This window comes from Mesitornis unicolor, unplaced genomic scaffold (assembly GCF_000695765.1).
Source record: "Mesitornis unicolor isolate BGI_N332 unplaced genomic scaffold, ASM69576v1 scaffold51733, whole genome shotgun sequence".
Classification (NCBI taxonomy): Eukaryota; Metazoa; Chordata; class Aves; order Mesitornithiformes; family Mesitornithidae; genus Mesitornis; species Mesitornis unicolor.
Genome location: NW_010177692.1, coordinates 1,434 through 21,709, shown reverse-complemented (window position 1 = coordinate 21,709; position 20,276 = coordinate 1,434). Strand labels below are relative to the sequence as shown.

Genomic DNA, 20,276 nt, shown 5'->3' with positions numbered 1-20,276 from the left:
AACCATGAGAAAGCATACTAGCTAAGTTTTAGGCCAACTAAACTGGCACATAACCCGTAAGTATGTGACTAAGCCACATTCATCTTGGACCTTTCAAGAGAGTACAGTTTAATTTCAATCTAGCATTTAACATGCCTTTGTGAAACACAAACCCAGATTAAGTTCCAAAGCAAGCGTGTGCACACACATACAGCCCCCAACCCACCCCACCATGGTGTACGTACTCACCATGACGCAGCTGCCCAGGCTGAGGTGCTGCAGCTCCGAGCAGAAGTTCAGAATACTGAGCAGGGCTGTTTGCTGCCACAAGGGAACACATCAGAAGAAAATATGGAAAGGGAAACAAAGAGAAGAGGTCAATTAGACATTAAAGGCTGTCACTGCATTTCCTGAAATACAGCTCAAAACTCTGTTACAGATACCACAAATGCCACTTAATGAGTCCCTGGGTACTCTACTCATTGATTGGCTTAAAGCAACGGTAATCGTTACAAACCTTTATGCAAGTCACTTTGGATGTGGTTTTGCATTGCCCTGAAGATACCTACACACCCATGACCTATCCGCTCATTTCCCACAGGAAAGCTGCTGCAGAAGTGTGGCAAGTTCAAACAACAGGCAAGGCCAGCCCGAAAACACAGAGGGCTGGCGATGTACCAGGAGAACAGCGGAGGCTCTGACATTCGCTGATGGGCTACAGCCTGATGGAACTGCCAATAGAGCTGCGCTGCATCGGGACCAAGCCAGTGACTTTAATGTCACAGAAGTCTTCGTGCTGACAAGGATGCTGACAACCATTGAGCACCTGTCATTACTAGCATGCAGACTGAAACAGATACAATGTGTATTTTAGAGTCATGTTCCTGCCATTTAACACAGCCATTCTTTTCAGAGAGTACTGCATATTGCTCAGCCCGAAACTGGACTGGAACATCAGATGCATCTTACAAAATGTAAAGTACACGACTGTTCTGGTCCACAACAAGGGAAACTTCACGAGGTTTTATTTGTGTTTCTAAGACACAGAAGAGACTCTTCTGCAGTGTCTGTAGCTGTATTTTCTTTTGTAGTTGAAAATACACACAGTGCAAAAAAAGAACACAGTCTGGGATTCACATCACAAATAGTTGTGCATCATCACTTTATTAGGATTTTGTAATCTGTATGAGCTTGAAAATGGCAGTAAGTTTCACAACATATTAACAATACAAGTTGTGGATCTCTACAGGATATACAAGAGTTTCTAGCAGAAAAATAACACCCAAGCAATACACAAGGGACAAAATAATCTACTGCTAATAAGTTGAATTCCTACAAGAACACTAGTCAACAATATTTGTACACATAGGTAGTATGCTTTATACAGTTCTTTAAACTATAAAATTACTTGTTTTCAGAAAGTTTACAATTAAATGCTTCACTTGGTTTTCTCAGTTTGTTATATTCCAATGAAACTTAACAGGAACACGATCCTTTGTCATACCACTATGAAGAAATACCTGATCCTTGCACTGAAAGGCTGGCAGACACAGAAGAGAGACATAGCGTGGAGTACTCATGGAGACCATTTCAGACATCAAATTTAGGTGTCTCCAGGGAGCAATTAAGAGACACCCAACACTTGACGTGCCTGAAACCTCAGCTTCCAACCTGGCCTTCTAAGATTTGATTTCCCAAAGGCAGCCTAAAAGTAGACACTATGAGTAAGCCTTCCTCACATAAATCTTTGCAGAGGTCTTACAAAGCCACTGTCCACTTGCTTGCTTTACTTTCATTCATATTTTTGAAGAAAAAAGTAGCTGGGAAATTAACCACATTAACCAGCAATAAAAAGTCATTATTAAAGAGACAGCACTTAACAACACTTTAAATGTAGTAAATGTGTAAATATCCAATATGTTTTAAATAACTTAATAAGTAAGCAAATTATTCAGGTTTAATGATCCAAATGAAGCAACAAGTAACTCCAGAAGAATGAGACAATCTTTACTATTTAACTCAGTGAAAGCTATGACAACTTAAAAGCAAAATCCCCAAAACCCTCTCTGCAAACCATAAATATCAGAATAAATCAGTCTGTGACTGCATTGCTCTAAACAAGGTTTCTGCAGGTATTCAGGTGACTCCACAGAAAGCAGAATACCTTAATGCATTCCACCTCCATTTCCAGTAATGGTTTCTAGACTGGAATTTAAACACTGGCCTGAAAGGATGGAAAGCAGCAATATCATTCCTTAATTAACACAAACAGTGCAAAAATGAACAGTCACTCTGAACAGCTTGTAGGGTGTGAGATCAATTCCATAATTCCTCTTCTTCAGAGAGGAGTGAAATAGGTAGGAAGAATAATATTCATAGCTATCTTGATTAAATAACTGAGCTACTTTTCTTAACTTGAACAGGAATTTGATGCATCTCAGAATACCTTTTTTAGTCTAATTTGAGGCACTCCTTCCTGCACTGATATGCACCAAGTTCACATTTTCAGAGATCTCTTCACAACCTATAAAACCTAAAGTATTATTTTAAATGGTTATTTTTAAAAAACGCTTAAAAAAAGCACTACGAATGTGGGTAATAGAAGGGAGCTTGGTAGAACACCATGTCATACCATCACAAATCATGCAAAGTCAAGTCCAAAAGTAAACAGCTACTTACTCAACATTAATTATAGCAGCTATATTAATTCCTCTTCTGAGGTACATACATGCCCACACACAACAGATTACATTTCTTTCAGAGGCAGCGTCTGTTCTTCTCTAACAGAGGTGGGGTATGCATATGTCAAGAAAGAAAAAAAACCCCTTTGTGCATGCCTAGTTGTGCCTCAGTCAACTGAGAATCCAGGTGGCAAAGGACATGAAAATAGCAGGAGAGAATGGCAGCTCACAGAATCCATATGCACCACACATAGGACTATTGTAATAACCTGCCTGTTTCCAGCCATCTGTCTGTAGAATTCATCTCTCTGACTTGCAATATAAGACGAGCAGTAACACTCTTATTTAAGCAAAGGAGAAGAGTGAGGCACTCACCCGATCCTGAAGCTGTAACACAGGCCAAACTGCAGATGTTAGATTGCTTCACAAGGGGAACTAAGAGGCCACCTAAATTCTGGATCAGCAAGCTTTAACCTGGAGAGAGTCTAATTTCACTTTCTCAGCCAAGCAAAGGTAGTCAAATCAACAACCACCCATGTAATACTATTCCTGAGTCTAGTAGTCAAGACATGCATAGTTTGGAGCTTTTTTGAGTTTTCCCTGAACCAATGGTAAGGGTTGGCTTCGTACCTGCTCCCCTTTACACAGACTGAGAAGAGAGTGGTGATTAAAAAAACAAAACCATACAAACAAAACAACAAAACAAAAACCAGCAAACAACCAAAAAACAAATACTGCCCCTCCAATAAAAAAACCCAACCAACCCTAAACAACAAAAAACCCAACACAAAATCAACAAAATTTAAAAAAAAAATCCAAAACCAAACCAACCAACCAACCACCCTGGAAACAAGCTTAAGGTAAGAATTACTTTTTTGCTGTAGAGCTGCTTTAAGAGAGAAGACTCTGATGGTAAACTGATCAGAAAAATAGAGAGCAGAGCAGATTACAGAAACATTTTAAGGCATGGCAGTTAGTTCTAAACCTCAGAAAAGGTAAGCACACTGCCTGAAGTCTCTGAAGTCTTTACGAGCAGGTCAGACATCCCTCAGAAAGGACATGAACAGAGTTGACCCTGCCTTGGACAAGAGAAGAGATGAGATTACCACTTCAAGTCCAAACTTACTCCACATCAGACAGGTGAGAGGTCAGCTCAAACATGAAAGTCCTCCACTCTGTAATATAGGCCGGCTAGGAAGACATTTGTGTGTTGTGTATATTTCACCCAAACAGCTGATAGTAGACTACCTTGTAAACTACCTGCCTCTGTAAAGACCTTCCACATAACAGTTAAGTTCTGACTTCAATGTTGCAAGAGCATTGCTGGTTTGAACAGACAATCCATCAGTGGAGAAACCAAAATCTGCTGTCAGAGTAATACACCTGGCAAGACTGAATCTTGTTTGATTATTTTCAGGATTTTTTGCATACATGATCCAGCAAGAAGTGCAAATCATTTCTGATGTCAGTATGATAAGGAAAGCGTCCAACAGATAGCCTGAGCTCAATATCCGTTCAAACAGAAAACCCTTCTGCCTGTGGCAGATTTGGCTCACTTGTGAAAGATGCACTTTGAATATTTGATCATTTACTCATTGCAGTTTCATTGTCAAGTAATCCAAGATTTAAAAAAAAAAAAATAAGAAGTTTTAAAAATACAAATGATGCACTACAATATGGCTATCACATAATGGCTGCACTATAATACAAGGCATGAAAATAAGTGCACCATTGTGCCTCTGGAAGATTAAAGGAAAAGCTTCAGAAAAACAACTAAGATTTGCTTTTAGGGATATAGGGAAGAAATAGTCTGCCTCTTTTTATAAACTTTCTTTCTATAGAGAAATCTCAAAAACTACTTTTAAATTGTTACTTTTTATGCTGGGAAGATTGGGCTGATTTTTCCCCCTTCTCAGAAGAACTGTGTTTGACACAAGTTGGGAATTCTTCCAGCCCCTCAATGAAACAATTTGAGAGTCTAACTCTTTTACAAAGCTTTTATTCTCTTGCAATTTTTTCAAATTTTTCAATTAAGTGAATGCTAAAGAAAATAATCTTAAAGTATCACTGCAGACTCCCTTTTTAAAATATGGTTCCCCTTGCTTGCTATGTTTTCAATCATAATTCCTAATTCTCCAGTTAACTACTTTGTCCAAGAAAAAAAATTTAATTATGCAAGACTTAAATTTTGGAGTTTTAACATAAAAAAATTAAGGTAGAGGTAGAAAAAAGATTGCTTTAATCCCCATCCCCACCCCTCAACTGCATTATATAAGAGAACAACCAAAGTTGTATTATTTTTTCTTATCACTTCCAAATGACGATCTCATCTCTAGCCCTCCCTGTACTAGCCCCCCGAACCCTGTTGTCTCCACTTACGTTCAAATACTTATATAATGCTAGTTGCAGGCAGATATCAGATAACATGCCTACATCTGCAAGCTCACCACAACAAGAATATTGCATTTTCCCACAATATCAAAGAATTAATATAACAACATTACTAAATACTACAATTTCTTATTCATATTTCAGTAACTTATCTCTCCATCAAAAAAAATGCATCTTGAAGAGTCTTTGCGGTGAGTTGCTTTTGCATACAAATTTATGAGGTTGTTCTATTTAATAACAGGTTCTATCACAGTATTTGCCCATGTTTCTAGGTAGCACTTTAATCTTACTCTACAGATCTATGTTAAAATACTGTAAAAAAAAAATCGGAATCAGAGTCTTTAGGACTATATTAACCAATTCTACTGGATAACACATTTAGACAAGCTTATTCCACAAATATCCACCTTTTCATAATGCAAGTAGGAAAAGCATCAAAAGATTTAATGCTTATGGGCTAGTAAAGAATTGTGGAACCCCAAATACAATCAAATCAAGAGCTATCACATGCTTGTTTGTATACAAGTCAAATTTACATTTCTTGACAAAGCTGATAAAGCAATTACTACAAGACATCAGTCAGTACACATTTGATAGTATGCAGTCATATTTTTGGGATTCTATTTACCTGACAGAACACCCAACAATATGACTCCTCTTAGTAACAACTAATAACCTGAGTGAAAATCCAAGGCAAAACATTCAACCTTGCCTGGATGAGGAGCGGTTAATGTGGTAGTGGAGGTTATGGGTTAAATCCCCAAGTAGTGCCACCAGCACCAAGTCACAGAACCACAGAAGAGCTGAGTGTTGAAAGGGATATCTGGAGACACCTGGCTGCAGCTCAGCTGGCCTCTCTGACCAGACAAACACGCTGTCAACAGATGGAGGAGCCAGCCCATTTCACATCTTCTCATCTGATGTTTGCAGAAAGGGAACCCCACCCTGCCCTTTATTACCACAAATCACAAGTGTATTTAAGTGATGCCTTGTGCATAGAGACATTAACACAGCCAATTTTCTTCTATAGATTCAAAATAAATCTGGCAGCACAAACATTCTCCTTTACAGTATAAGCTAGCACTAGAACAGGAAGTCTATTCTCCTTCAAGCATCCATCAGTCATCACCTTGGAAGACACTGCATGGAAAGAAACATGACGAAAAGGGTGACAATTGGAATATATTTATTAAAAATCAGCTCCCTCCCTCCTTCTGTCCCCAACTGCAACATACTTGGATTATTGGACCACTTCTGAGATGAAGAACTGGACAATGATAAAATTTTTTGCCTCAAACTCTATGACACAGGTATAAAACCAGAAGCAATATGAGCACTGTATGAGCATTAGGTAAAAGAAGAATGAGAGTAGATGGAAATGAAGGTGGAATTAATGTTACTATTGAGCGCAGACGTCACCTTTCAGAAGTCAAAGCAGTTGCCTCCTCACAGATAGTGTAGTTCTCAAGCTGGTATTCAGCTTGTACAGGGGTACCTTTTTGCTCTTCTCAGCTACTTGGCAGTGCCAGGGACACTGCAGGGACTGGGACACATCAACATGGCAACTACCAAATTAATTCAATGAAAGTAATAGTCTTTACAGTTAATTCAATTATTGTATCTTGTTTTTGCTTCATTTGGTCAAATTATGCCCTCCATTATGACTGTAAATGTGTTTTAGATCTTTATTCTTCTCCCTTACTCATCACATTATGGGCTCAAATGACCAAATTCAGCCCTATGAGCCTGACAGGGGATCAGAAGGCACCATCAAGGCCCTGTACTGCATGATTATTTGCCAGCATCTCAACCTCCTTCCAAGAATCCACTTTTAGAGGCTTTCACTTTTTTTCCCCCACTATTTGCTTGTAACTCTTAATCCTAAAGATTTGTATGTGAGCCGATGAAATTTCATCCAAGACGAAAAATCTCAGACAATAGCTCTCAGAAGTATAACATGACCCTTCACAGGTGATTTCTGAAAACTCTGTAGAACATTTTATGGCAGCATTAACTCTTCCATTGCTCATGACATAAAAAAATAAGAGCTGTTCTTACACCTCTTCTTGGTACCTAAAATTTCCAATGTCCACTCTTACAGCTGTCCAAGTTACAAATTTGCTCTTGGTCATTTGTAACAGAAAATTAATAAGTACAACACTTGCTTTAAAACATGTACAAAACAAAGTCCTTTGTCCACTGTAGCTTGATTTAAACTGTTAATTTTGTATTTAAATTGTAATACAAATGTTAAAAACTTTTTCTTCACACATTATAAAGAATCCAGAATATCATGCAAAACAAAATATATATATATAATCTCACAATAAAGTTTACACCCAGCAGTAAGGACACTGTCAAGTTCTCCTACTGTAATTGTGGCTTTGGTTTCTTTAAAATCCAATTTTGGCTGCATTATTTATATGGATGGAATACTTCATTATGAGCATTAAATCAAGATAATTTTCACACTCAAACCATAAAGATATGCACTGCCAATTACTGTATACAATAATATCTCCATTGTTCATTGTATTCCTCAAATGTATCAATGCCAACAAGTGCCTAAATTATGCTGTGAATACACTCTCAGTGAATAAATGTTAAAGGAGTCATGCATCAGTAAATACCAAAACCACCAGCACAAAAATCTCACAAGTATAATAGTGGTCTTGAGCTAGCAGAAATTACATTTATAAAATGCTGAGATTAGTTTCTCAAAGCAAGTTACAAATTATTTCAAGTATATACATAATTGAACAACCTATAAGAATGAAACCTTTAATACTGAACTTAAAGCACTGGAAAAATGAGTTGCATTTAGTGGATAGGAGTACAGGAGGGCAGGACAATTTTTATTTTCTTTTTTTAAAGCTTGTTTTACCTGGAACAAGTTACTGAAAGTCACTGAACTTTCCTTCTTGTAACAGAGGTTGGAAAAATTCAAGGGTGGTGGAAGCTTCAATGCAGAAGTTTTAAACAGATTTTGTACACAGAAACTTGCACTCAGTAAGTCAAGGAAATAACATTATAGATCACTGGAAGAATCAGCAGGGTTAGGACCAAAGACCATGAACTCCTCCAGATGGTACAGCCATCTTCCAAAATATCAAAGCAGTGCAGTGTGCAGCAGCACACCAGAACTGTCCATTTCACTAAGAACACACTTAAAAACGGAGGTTTGGTTACAGAGACAATTGGAATACTTTTAAATACAAAACCTATTCAAAGAAAGCAGCCAAAATAACAAGAAACTAACACAACAACTGCTCAGATTATCACATAATACATTGTCAATTCTGTTGTTTCCATTTTCCTCAGAAATCTGTTTTTCTGTATCTAACACACAAAAATCATTAACAGCAGTCAATTTTCGACTGAGCATTTTCTCAGAATTCATCCATTAGTGTCACAGTGATCACATGAACAGAAAAGTACAACAAACACTTTAAAGTTAAATGCTAAAAGCGGCGGCAAGGTTACCATTAAAAACCAAAAAATAAAAGGAGTATTGCAAGACGTAGCCTTAGTAAGGAGATCCTATGCCTGAGCAGGCATATAGGAGCTTCTTTTCATTTAATCAAAATAACATTTCTTTTAATAAATGTTAATACTGTACTTTATAAAGCATCATGCAAAAACAGAAACAGGTTTATCACATACTGACAAAAAGGATGGAGAATCTTCATCCCATATCCTGTGTTATTTAATTACACACCCAAATTCACAACCAAAAGAACTATTTACCTTGATGTGCTCTAACACAACACTGCATTTTCAGTAGAGACTGACAACTGTGGAGTAGGAAAATGGTCCCTTTTTCACTGGCACCATAAATAACATGCAGAGAGGGGACCTCCTTTAAAAGTCAATTAGAATATTAAGTCCTGTTTTGCTTTTCTTGTTCTCTTTAGCGTTGCTCCTTTGTAAAACTATGATCACTTCACCTAAGTGCTTCAACTGAAATGTTTACCTTAATCAGCCATAACAACAAATTCATAAGACTGTTTAAAAGCATAAAAGAGAGTCTCCTTCCTCATCTGATACAATTTCACTATATTTCAAATCCAGTGACTGCCCCTAATTGTGCAGCAAGATAGACACAATGAAGATTACGATACCCCATTAGAGAACTCATTTTGGTCAACTTTTTACCTACTTGTTCTCTGCATATTCACTCCCCTTTCACATTTTGGCAATTACCTCAACATCTCCAGTAGTATCAGAAACATTATCACCTCATTTTTACATGAAGGCGGTTAACACAGGATGAACAGGGATGCCATCCTTCTGCCACCAAAAAAGACAAGACTGATAATTATGGTAAGACCTGTACCTCTGCCATTCTAGAATATGATGCGAGAAGAAAATTTACATCAAGAGACTTGGTGCTTTGTTTTGTTTGTTTGTTGGTTTATTTTTAAGAAAATAAGAAAACCACTGATTTACTCAGGAAAATGGTAAGCTAAAAGAAATGAACAGATTTTTCATTTAGTTTTTCTTTGGATTTTGAGACAGAACTTTCACAGACAACCATAACACACACATCAGTTCTCACCATCTTACTTTCTCTTAATAACCACGTACTTGCTAGCAGTTTTCCTTAGTAGATTCCCGGCCTCAGATTCTTTTCTCCGAGCAGATCCAGTTGGCAACAATACAGTGCCAAGCTCTGGATTAAACATTAGCACTGTTCCATTGTTTGCACCTTAGAAGCTCCAACAGTGAAGATGCAGCAGTAGCAGAAGTTTCACAAAAAAAAAAAATCAAGAACGCTACCATACTGCAGGTCTTGACAAGCTTTAGAGAACTCTAAATCACTTCAGAGCATGCTTGATCAATCTATCCTGTCCCTTTTTGCATCTAGACACCAGTTACTACCTAACGTCTCCATACCAGCTGAAGAGTATGGACAGAACGGCAACCTACTTTGTACAGAAAACCAAAGATTTGCGCTAAGAGAAGCAAATGTTGAGAAAAGTAATGTTATTTCTACAAATTTGTGACTTTTGTAACTCTAATCCTCTAATTCAAATCCTATGCTACATCTTCATTCTTTCCCTTTTACTTTTTCATCTGTGATGCGCAAGGTACACTGTTAAGTGGCTTCATATTAACAAGTAACACAAAAGCATACTCTCCAATTTACCTATTTAAATTTCCAGAAATTTCTCTTCCATGGTTTGTTAGGAACAGTGCCTTTTGTTTATATTCATGTACAAAATGGCACCACAGCCTTAAGTAAGCTTGATTATGAATGAATGTTCTTGTCAGCTACAAGCAGATGCATGTCCATACACATGAAAGGTAGAAATGAATCTTCACAATTTATGGGCTTCAGAGTAAGGAAACATTTACCACCTACATTCAATCTAATTTCAAGTTCCGCTCAGCAAAGTGATAGCTGAGAAATGACAGTTACCAATCATTTCCAGCGTATACCTCAGCTGCTGCATTATTATAAGCACGAAGCCTCAAACTTTAGAAGTTACCTGAGTAGAATCAAGAAGATTATGATCAACCAACAGCTGATAAGAATAAAGTTATACAATCTTTACCTCTGCTACAATGACCTTTCTTGGATCTGAAAAAGCCTTGTGAATTAGAGCTCACAGTCAAAATGAGATTTATCCAAGATTTACAGAAATATTAGTGATCTAGAAACAGAACAGGTACCCCCAAGACACCGATTCAGCTCTATACAAAAGGCACTAAAAAGCAAGGCTCAACAATGTGTTTTTTAGTTTGAATAACTGCTTGAATACACAGAGCAACTACCACAAAGTACACGGTACTGAGGGGCACTGGCTTCATGGTGTCTGCCTGCGAACCCCACAGCAAATGTCAATCATTCCAGGTAGCCTGCACTTTAATCTAACTACCTTGCATTACCAAACCATGGTTACAAACAGCTTCCATGTAAAGCAGAGTAGTAGGATTGTAACATATGAGTAATGTAGCAGGTGAGAAGTAATGGAATTGCTTCTGATTCAAATTGGTGAATTTATTAGGATACAACATCTGTAAAATATAGTAAACTACACCAGTTTTCTTAACTGTAGCAAGTAAAACATCTTAGGAAATACATAGCAGCAAACAATAATAATCCTCATTTGGGTAGTTGAGTAATTGTATAAGGAAATAATTGTTACACTATAAATGAAAAATATTTTTAAAAAACTGTGTTCCATGTCTCAAATACTGCTAATATAGAAAGCCATTAGGGATCTAGTAATCAGCAAGTCATTCTAAAGGACAGAATGTTGAGAATTACAGTAAGTTACTAAACAGGATAATTTCCCAATTCTATAGCCAAATACTGTCTGGAGTACACATCAAAACAAGAAAAAAAAGCTTTCACATGCTTTCACATTTGTGATTTCACTACATTGCTTAAAACAGCTGTTGAAAAGTCACTGGTCTTCCATGCAAGTTAAAACATACAGGCTTTTTAGTTAATTTTGTTAAATCCAGAAGCAATTTAGAAATTTTTAAAAAAATTCTAAGATTTTGAAACTACCTTTGAATTTTCTGAATTTACCTTTCAATTTACAAGCAAAATTTAAATTCACTTCTTCATTAATAAAAAATACAACTTTACTAGGACTGAAAGTACTTATTGAAAAGGTTAAAAACCACTTGTTCCTACCTCCACTTTTGTTCGGTAAAGAATGAGACGCTTTAGGCTGCCCACTTTGGCTATGTGGTTGAATGCCTGAGGTGGTATTTTATCACATGATGAGAGATTTAATTCCTGAAGATTTGGACACATTTCAGTAATCACCTCCAAGCATGTTTCATTGAGGAAATGGCCACAAGACAACTCAAGACGCACTAGTTCAGAGCCACAAACTTTCAAGAACCTGTAAGAAAACCCACATTAAGACAAAAATAAAGGTACTTTCAGGTGAGAGTCTGAATACTGTCAAAATCTTAAGCATTTAAAGCAGGAAAGTTTCTTTCATCAACGGAAAGCCTACAGACCACAGCTCTTGTATCAACCAAGTTAACTAACAGAAAACAGGATTAACTTAAAGTAAATGAATCATAACCACTCTGAAGAAGTTATTTCTGAATCAAATCTGTACAAATCCAGAAGACACCAAACCAATTAGGTGCTGAGCTAGAGAGCAATATTCAAAAACCAAAGGTAGCCTGAGAGTCAAGGCTGTTTCATAAACATTTAACTTGATACTGTACATAACCTAGATATTATACAATGTTTTGTACAAAGGAATATTTGACTACATTTTAAGAAGCACAAAAGGCTACGTAATGCTGTACATGGTATAAGGAGGCAAATGTCACTAAAGTAGTCTTAAAAAGCAATTCTACCTTGAAAATGAATTGCAAAAGAAATACTGGGGGCAAGAACAGTATAAAGAAGGCTTTTTATTAACTGTTTGCTTTAGAAAGTTGAAATGTGCTTCATGCTTGCCATTTACTCTGAGACAATGGAGCAAGTACAACACAGATAATGTTTGAAATGCTTTTAAAAACAGTCTCCAAAGCCAATTTCGGCAATGGCCTGCAAGTTTCCATCAATTTCTTATTCCCCTTCATCTCAGAAAAATCTGCAAATGTAAAAATGGGGTTAAACAAATACTTCTAAACGGTTTAAATATTCAGGAGAAGTATTTTAAGACTTTCAGAAAAACAACTCATTCCTTTCATTAAGAAGTCAAAATCAACACTTTGTAGCTGTTCCAGAACACAGAGATTCCTAAGGATTATTTCACATTACTTTCATTGGAATTATAAAAATTTGAGATATTTGAGGACATAATATCCAAAATATAGACACTCTGGTGGTCCCTGCATGAATTACACCTTCTATCAGTGATCTTGTGTCAGGAATTCAAGCTCTATTAAATTTAACCCAAGCTTTAATTAAAAACGTATAAGCTTATGTCACTTTTTATTGCAAAGATAACCTTCAAATTGTAAATCAATCACTAGGCTTATAAGTTTGATATTCAATAGGGAAAAAAAACCACCCACATATTTGCTTTGATTTTGTTATACTTTAATAGTTTCTCCAGTAGAAAATACTAAGTTCCTAACCTATGGGCTGCTAGGAGTTCCTCTTATTACTTCCTAGAATAATGGAGCTGCTTGTGAGAGAGCATGAATTAGTTTCTCATAATCAATATTCTGATCTGCTCTATTAACAGTTCTATCCTACAAAAACCTTCATGCAGACAAAGCAGCTTTAGGTTCTGATACCTTCACCATAAAGTTTGCATGACTTCTTGGGTCTAGCTAATACAACAGAAACGCCAGAGACACACAAGGCTTCTATTTGCACAAAAACTCCTACTGCTACAACTACACAGATATTAGCCTTCCCAAGACTTTGGCTGCTGCTGAAACTTAGGATGAAACAGCTGCTGGTCTTAAAAGCAGAGACATTCAGGGAGGCATTCCTCAATAACACTAATAGTAGCACAGGACTTGAAGTCCATCTTTCAAGTTCCAAGTTTTCAAACTTTCTCCTTTCCTTATTTTTTCATTACTCACTCAAGTCATACCTGTCATTCATCACCACCTTTCTTTATTCCTTTCATCTTGCACATCACGCAGCCTTAGTTTGATTATGCAGATCCTGCACAATACAGAGGGGAAAGGAGATTGCAGGGTGGCATCTCTAGAGAGATCCAAGAGTCACCTGAAACCTTGACTGACCTGATCTAGCGTTGGGGACATTGGCACTTCAAGTGGGAGCCTGGAGTAGACGACCTTCAGAGGTCCCTAACATCCAACATTTCTAGGAGCCTATGCAAACAGAAACAAAGAGAGGGTCTGAGACACGAAAGGGGAGACACAAGCTCCAGAGCCACAGGGATTCTGCCAAGTATGGCATTCAGATCTACTTTTCCACTATTTTTGTCTAACTCTGCAGTCTCTCTTTAGAATCTATTTCAGCTTGTAAAATCAGAGTTTATCAAACTCCAAGCACTTATTTGCTGTCTTCATACTGGATACAGTGAATTCACCTAGACTGGTAAGCCTTCTAATGGGAGTGGCAGAGTGGAAATGACAATTCAAAAAGATTTACATCAGGTATTTAAACATCAGACTGCTATTTTAGACTAGCAACAGAGTTCAACACTGCCATGCAGAAACACAGGATGGAAATCCCCTGGAAAACAGAGTAGAGACATATGGATTCATTGCCGATTACCAATTAGCCAATTCCTCTATTTAATGTGTGCTTTAACAATAGATTCACACAGCTTCTTTCACCAAGAAATTATCAGGTTTGTTTGAATGGTGAAATTTTCCATAAAACTTTGTCAATTGCCACTTATTATACGTCTAGCTTTTAATTTGCTAACGGATAAATATTTTATGAATTACTCCATTACAATAATGGATGTTAGGTTAACTGCCATATAATTCAACAGGGCTTGGCTGTTACAAATGCTGGTGCAGATCAACACTTTTCTCCTCCTAGGACTATTAAAAGTTAGCATTACCAGGTCAAAGAAACACTCAGTTAACCCCTTAAATTTGGTGAAGAACTCCAGGCTCACCAGTCTGAGGAGTTATTATCCCCATAACATTTTATTTAAATTCACTGCACTTGAAACACACAGGTAGAGCAAACACAATAGCATTGAGCACTGCACTTCATGGCTTTGCCACCTTTTTGGAAGAGGTTATTTAGGAGACACTACACAGAAAGGCAGAGGGATAAGGGACATGCAGCAGGGTACAAGAACAAGCTGACAGGCATGAAGTAAAGGGAGGAAAAGAAACAGGAGGAGGAAGTTGAGGAAGTCACCAACCAGCACAGGGCAGAGAACACTGGGCAGAACTGCAGAGCTCTCTGAAGGAGAGCACTTAACAGGCTGCTCAGGACACAGGTTTTCACCAATATCTTTCTACATGGATCTCCAAAGACACACGGCAAGGTACAACATGGGTTCTCATGCTTTCACAACAAAAGTTTGATTGTTTTTGTACTTCTGAGACTTAAAAGGCACTGGATGGCTGGGTCTGATGTAACTCATTTGAAAATAACCCCCCAGAAAGCACCTTCTACCCAAATCAGTGCTTCTTCACATACCTCTCCTTTAATCACTGAGGACTGACTGGTTCCCGTTTTTAGTCTTGCCTTTCTTCACCAGTCATTCATCTCTTTAGTTCTGCTGTTATTATCAATATTTCATACACATGGATGGTTGGAGAGATTCTTCTCTTCAGCACTTTCCCTCGTATGCTAGCATCCAAATCAGGGATGTTTCCTCTATTACTTGACAGATACAACACTGCCCATTTGCGTAGCCTTAGTTCTACCTCCTAGAACTAGCAGGTCATGAAAACAATCGCTTCAGTTTGCTTCAAGCCAACTACACAGGTACCTGATCTTGTGGTTTTTCTTTTTCAACACACATTAAACTATTTCATTAAAAACATGCAAACCAAAAATTATTACTTAATCTCAGCTACAGCAATTCTAGGTTTTACTAAAAACTGTGAAAATTAAAGCATAATTTTCAAAGTGAGAATCCCTGTCACACATTACTCCCATTTTCTGTGACTATTTGATGTATTTTTCAGTAATTTCTCTGACCTTCCTGCTATTTTGATTTGTAGCAAAACCTCAAAGTTAAATACTATCAAAATACATCTTTATTAAACAGCAACTAAAGCCTTCACATTTTAACAACAAAATTGTTAAGGAAGTATTCCCAGACACACTTGACACGTAAACACTGCATCACTAACCTGAAAGTAACATACTATTAATTCATTTTCAGAGTAGAAAATGTTAGAAAGTCCTAACACATCAAATATTTAAAGCAGAAGAGTTTAAACAAGCTAATGACATTATCAGTGATACAAAGAAACCTGCAGGCAGAACTCCATTTTTAAACTGTCACCATGCTTGAGCTGTTCAAACCTCAGAGCATTTATTGAGCATCTCAATATCCAGTATAGCTCCAGTCAACTCACCTCACTTTTCCTATATAAGTCTTATCCTCCCACACTGTTATTGCCCTGGCATGAACAAATTCACCAAACCTTTAATGCCAAGGGAAATGCGGTGCTGCTTATGTAATGCAGCTGTGAAATCTTCGCTTATTCCCTGCCACTTTGCGTCCCAGACACTCGAGACTGCTCAGATACTTATTTGTCTTTCACTTTTCTGTATACTTTTAGTTCAGTCTAAACAACAAACTTCAGCTAATGTATATTATATGCTGAAATGAAAACTATATGATAGTCACTTTTAGCCCTAAGGAGTAGATGTTATCAATAAGTTAAAATACCTTCAGCTTTGCCTCGGGATGTTCATATGCCTGAAGCATTCTGGCTTCTCATGATAATGCAGTATTTGCTTCAGTCACATTTCTTAAATTTATTCTTTTTAAAAATTTTCTACTTTAATACATTTTTGCAAGAAAACATATATTCAATTATTTCTTACAATCATGTCTGTATGAAGCTTTTAAAGCAACAAATTTACACAAGCTACTTTTAAGACTGTTGTAAGAAACACAAGCTTTTTTGGAAAGTTATTTGTCAAAATAAAATTCAAACAGGTGTAGCATTTAAACATACCCTGACTTGCAGAAATCATAACCTAAACTGTGTAAAACTCTACCCATTTTGAATTCAACAGTGCCAATTTTAACACCAAGTGCTGAGAAAAGTGAAAAAATAAAGAAAACAAAATTTTAAAAAGGCCCTGCAAAAAGTCAAGTGCTGTTATCTATGAGACTAAGGTATTTCGGTTTTAGCATTTTGCTAGTTTTATACTGCAACAAGTTGTAGTGTTTCTGAAGTTATTTACAAATTTCATATAGAAAACAATGGTTATTCTCCTTAAATTGACAAATACAGGTTGGTTTTATAAGAACAGCATAACTGAGTCCTTCAAATTGTTAAAACTTCCAGGTAGATTTATCTACACCTCCAAGTAGTTGGCTTGACGGCCATTCAACATCGCTTATGCAGCAACTTATCATGAAATTCATAAACTTTATATAAATTTATGAAAGTTCTATAAATCTGTATAAAAATTTATGAAGTATTGGAACAAGCAATTTAGGCTCGCTTCAACTCAACCTCAAGTTACGAGACTTTTAAATCAATAAAATACAAAATAAAAGATGCAGCTTGGTAATCTACAGGCACACCTCCCTGCCTTATTTAAAAATTTCCACTGCAGAAAGCAATAGAGGATACCAAGATCAGAGAGGCAGCATAAAGAGAAACCAAGAAACTGACTGAGAAACATTCATGCAGCAGGCAGCACGACAAGATTTTACGTTAATAGATGTAGTGGTACATGTCTTCTAATACTATGTACAGACAGAAATACATAAGTATTTAATTTCAGCAAAGGATAATTAGTGTCTGAGCATCTGATTAAGATTTAGTAGCAGTTAACATCAGCAGTTAAGTGATAGAAGCAGCAATGCACTCTCCTCAGCCAACTGAGAACCTCCTCTGCAATACCCATATTCTGAAGAGTAAACTAGAAATAAAATTTAAGCGTGAAATAGCACTCCCAGGAAAGTCAAAGTACCTCCGTTCTTTGGAAACTCTGTTTTGCATAGCATCTCTCAAATGTCTCACTGGGTGAGGAACATCTACAAGTCCAAAAGGAAAAACTGTGGGAGTTCATGACTACGTGTCCTAGATGATGCAATATCCACATGTTGGGGGTTTTTTAATGACAGCCAGGGCAATAAAACTAAAACTTTACTTGACAGATTTCTCCTTTGAGGAACAGTATCTTTTACCAGAAAGCCACCTGTTTTTGAAGAAAGTTATGTCAATGCTTTTGAAAAGCAAGTGGTGTTCTAATAATGCTCTTGTATTAATACTTTCATAGCAAATGAGAAGCAAGTGGGGAAAAAGCAAACTTGACAAACATGTTGATGAAGAATGTCAAAAGGAAAATTTGTGTTTGGAAGCTCTACTAGATAAGACACTTTACAGAACAAAGAGTTGCAAAATTATTTCTGTACCAGGAAAAAGAAAATTTTTAAAACCAGATCTAGTTACAGTGGAGAATTTTTGATTCAGAAGTGAAAACTCTGAGCACGACACATCTGAAAATTATATAGCTTACAACTCTTTCAAAAATTTACGATTGAACTACATTTCCTATTCCCAGACTGCATGTATCTCTTCAAGAAATACAGGTAACTCAATTGTATCAGTGTCCAAGAACACTTTCCCTCCCTATTTATTTGTAATATAACCCCTTAGAATGAATATAAATTGACCATGCTTATTCACAGATTATTAACAGTCAAACAAGGATAGTTATTATTTTAAAAACTCTGGCTACACACAAGTGCTGCTACCACTTAAACACTGAAGTAAGAAAAAAAAGCCATTAGCTATAAAACTATTTTCAACTCACTGGAAGTCAGAAATGTCAGAATTGCAAAGTTTATAATTCTTTGAATTTGCCATGAAGATGCACATACTTTAAGTTTTCAAAAGATAGATTTAAACATCAGAAAGAAAGCACTTCATCATTTCAGAGTTGAATCGTCAATTAATGTTTGCATATTTATCCTCTGCATAATGTAGCTAATATGAAATCCAAATTTAGGAAAAATGTACCCCATTCAACAACTTGCTGATGTCTATCTCCTTTTTCTACCCAGAAGCACAGAAAAGAACATGGAGCTCTTGAATTATACCGAAAGGTCAGCAAAAAAGGAAGCAACACTCATCTTGACAAAGTATTTCTTCAAATTATTTTACTTCCCCAAGGAAGGCACCCAGGCACCAAAGGAAAGAAAGTGTTTGAATACTTGGTCTAATCTTTTTATTCAGAAAACAAACAAGAGTTAAAACAATTGTTTTCAGATATATTAAACATTTCTGTTTCTTATCAGTCAAGTTCTGCTTTCACCTGCCATTGCTGATTACCTCTTAGTTGAAGCAGCAATTTTTGCTTAAATGAAATGCATTGATAGATGCTGTTTAACCAATGCAAACGAGCACAGAAGCAAGAAATTGTATGTTAAGAAAGCAGAGAACATGGCTGTTATACAGAGAAGAATCCCTACGAATTTGCTATTTTAATAACCTACAGCATCGTTATATTTTCAGCTCAGTGGAAGACGCACACACAACCCCCCTGTTTCCCAACAGGGCTAATGTTTTAAATCATTTTTATGAAAATATTTGCATTTACATTGCACTCCAGTGATTACTTAGGGCTCATACCTTGTAAGCATGCACTGTAATCAGTTTATTACTGCAGCCATTCTAACACAGTCCTACTGATGACTCATCTGTACAAAGAACAACTGCAAACATTTTCTTCATGAGAGCGGACTTTTGACAGCTTGGTTCGAATGGAGTCTTTTGGAAGCCCAGGAGAAAGCAAAACGCTGCTCCCCCGGAAGAAACCTTTCAGTCACAGGCAGCTTGGCACATGCAGACTCTACATATTGAAAGAGACTTCTGCTGCTATATCTCATATCTCACTGTTTTAGCTGTTGTTTCTTTCTACATCATAACAATCAGACCCTCTATAGCAAGTCAAAGCCATTTGTTGTCTTTTAATAAGGTTTCAAATACTCAGTGAAACTACTATGCAGCAGCTCTGCAAACAGACCTTGTCAAAATACTTCTGTATGTTTAGCACTGACCTGCTAAATCCAGAAACAGAGATGGCTCCCCTGTTTCCAGTCCAAGACAAATTCAGCCACTGGATGAGAGTGCAGCGAGACTGTAGGTATTCCAGGGATGTGTCATTAATCCTTGCCCAGTAAGGTTGTAAACTGAGATGAATGTACTGCAGAGGATCACAGCAATGTTGATACAGTAGCTTACAAGTTTGCGCTAGTCTACACAGGTCTGGTACTGTAAGGTGACTCAAAATCAGCTGGATGAGCTATATTAAAAACAGAAAAAAGTCACAGCTGGTCATAAAGCACTTGAAATGGGAAGGGAGAACTGCAAAGGAATGAGAAAAGACGTTCTAACTTCAAAGAAAAGTAAACCCTTTTACTTAAAAGTAATTTCTCAAATAAATCCTTGATTAACTATTAAATAAGACCACAGTGCCTTCTCAATTTGACAACATATTCAACAAGAAAGGAAAAAGCAGATCAGCATATGAAAGTGACAGGAAGCTTTCAAATTAGAAGTTTCTTTACCCATGCTAATTTAAACAGCGATATATATGTAAACGCTGTGTTTACATAGTTACCTACACAATGTCTGCACTGCTGTTGATCA

General features: G+C 36.9%; 1 protein-coding gene across 1 annotated transcript in view; it reads right to left on the bottom strand.

Moving 5' to 3' along the window:
* Positions 1–19,929, bottom strand: part of FBXL4 (F-box and leucine-rich repeat protein 4) — a gene marked incomplete at its 5' end in the record, with an annotated part of 28,786 nt that extends 8,857 nt beyond the window's left edge. Inside the window, 3 exons of the mRNA XM_010182168.1 lie at positions 229–300; positions 11,701–11,914; positions 19,685–19,929. Of these exons, the coding sequence (XP_010180470.1) occupies positions 229–300; positions 11,701–11,914; positions 19,685–19,929 (531 nt within the window). The remainder of the gene's footprint in view (positions 1–228; positions 301–11,700; positions 11,915–19,684) is intronic.
* Positions 19,930–20,276: the final 347 nt, after the last annotated feature.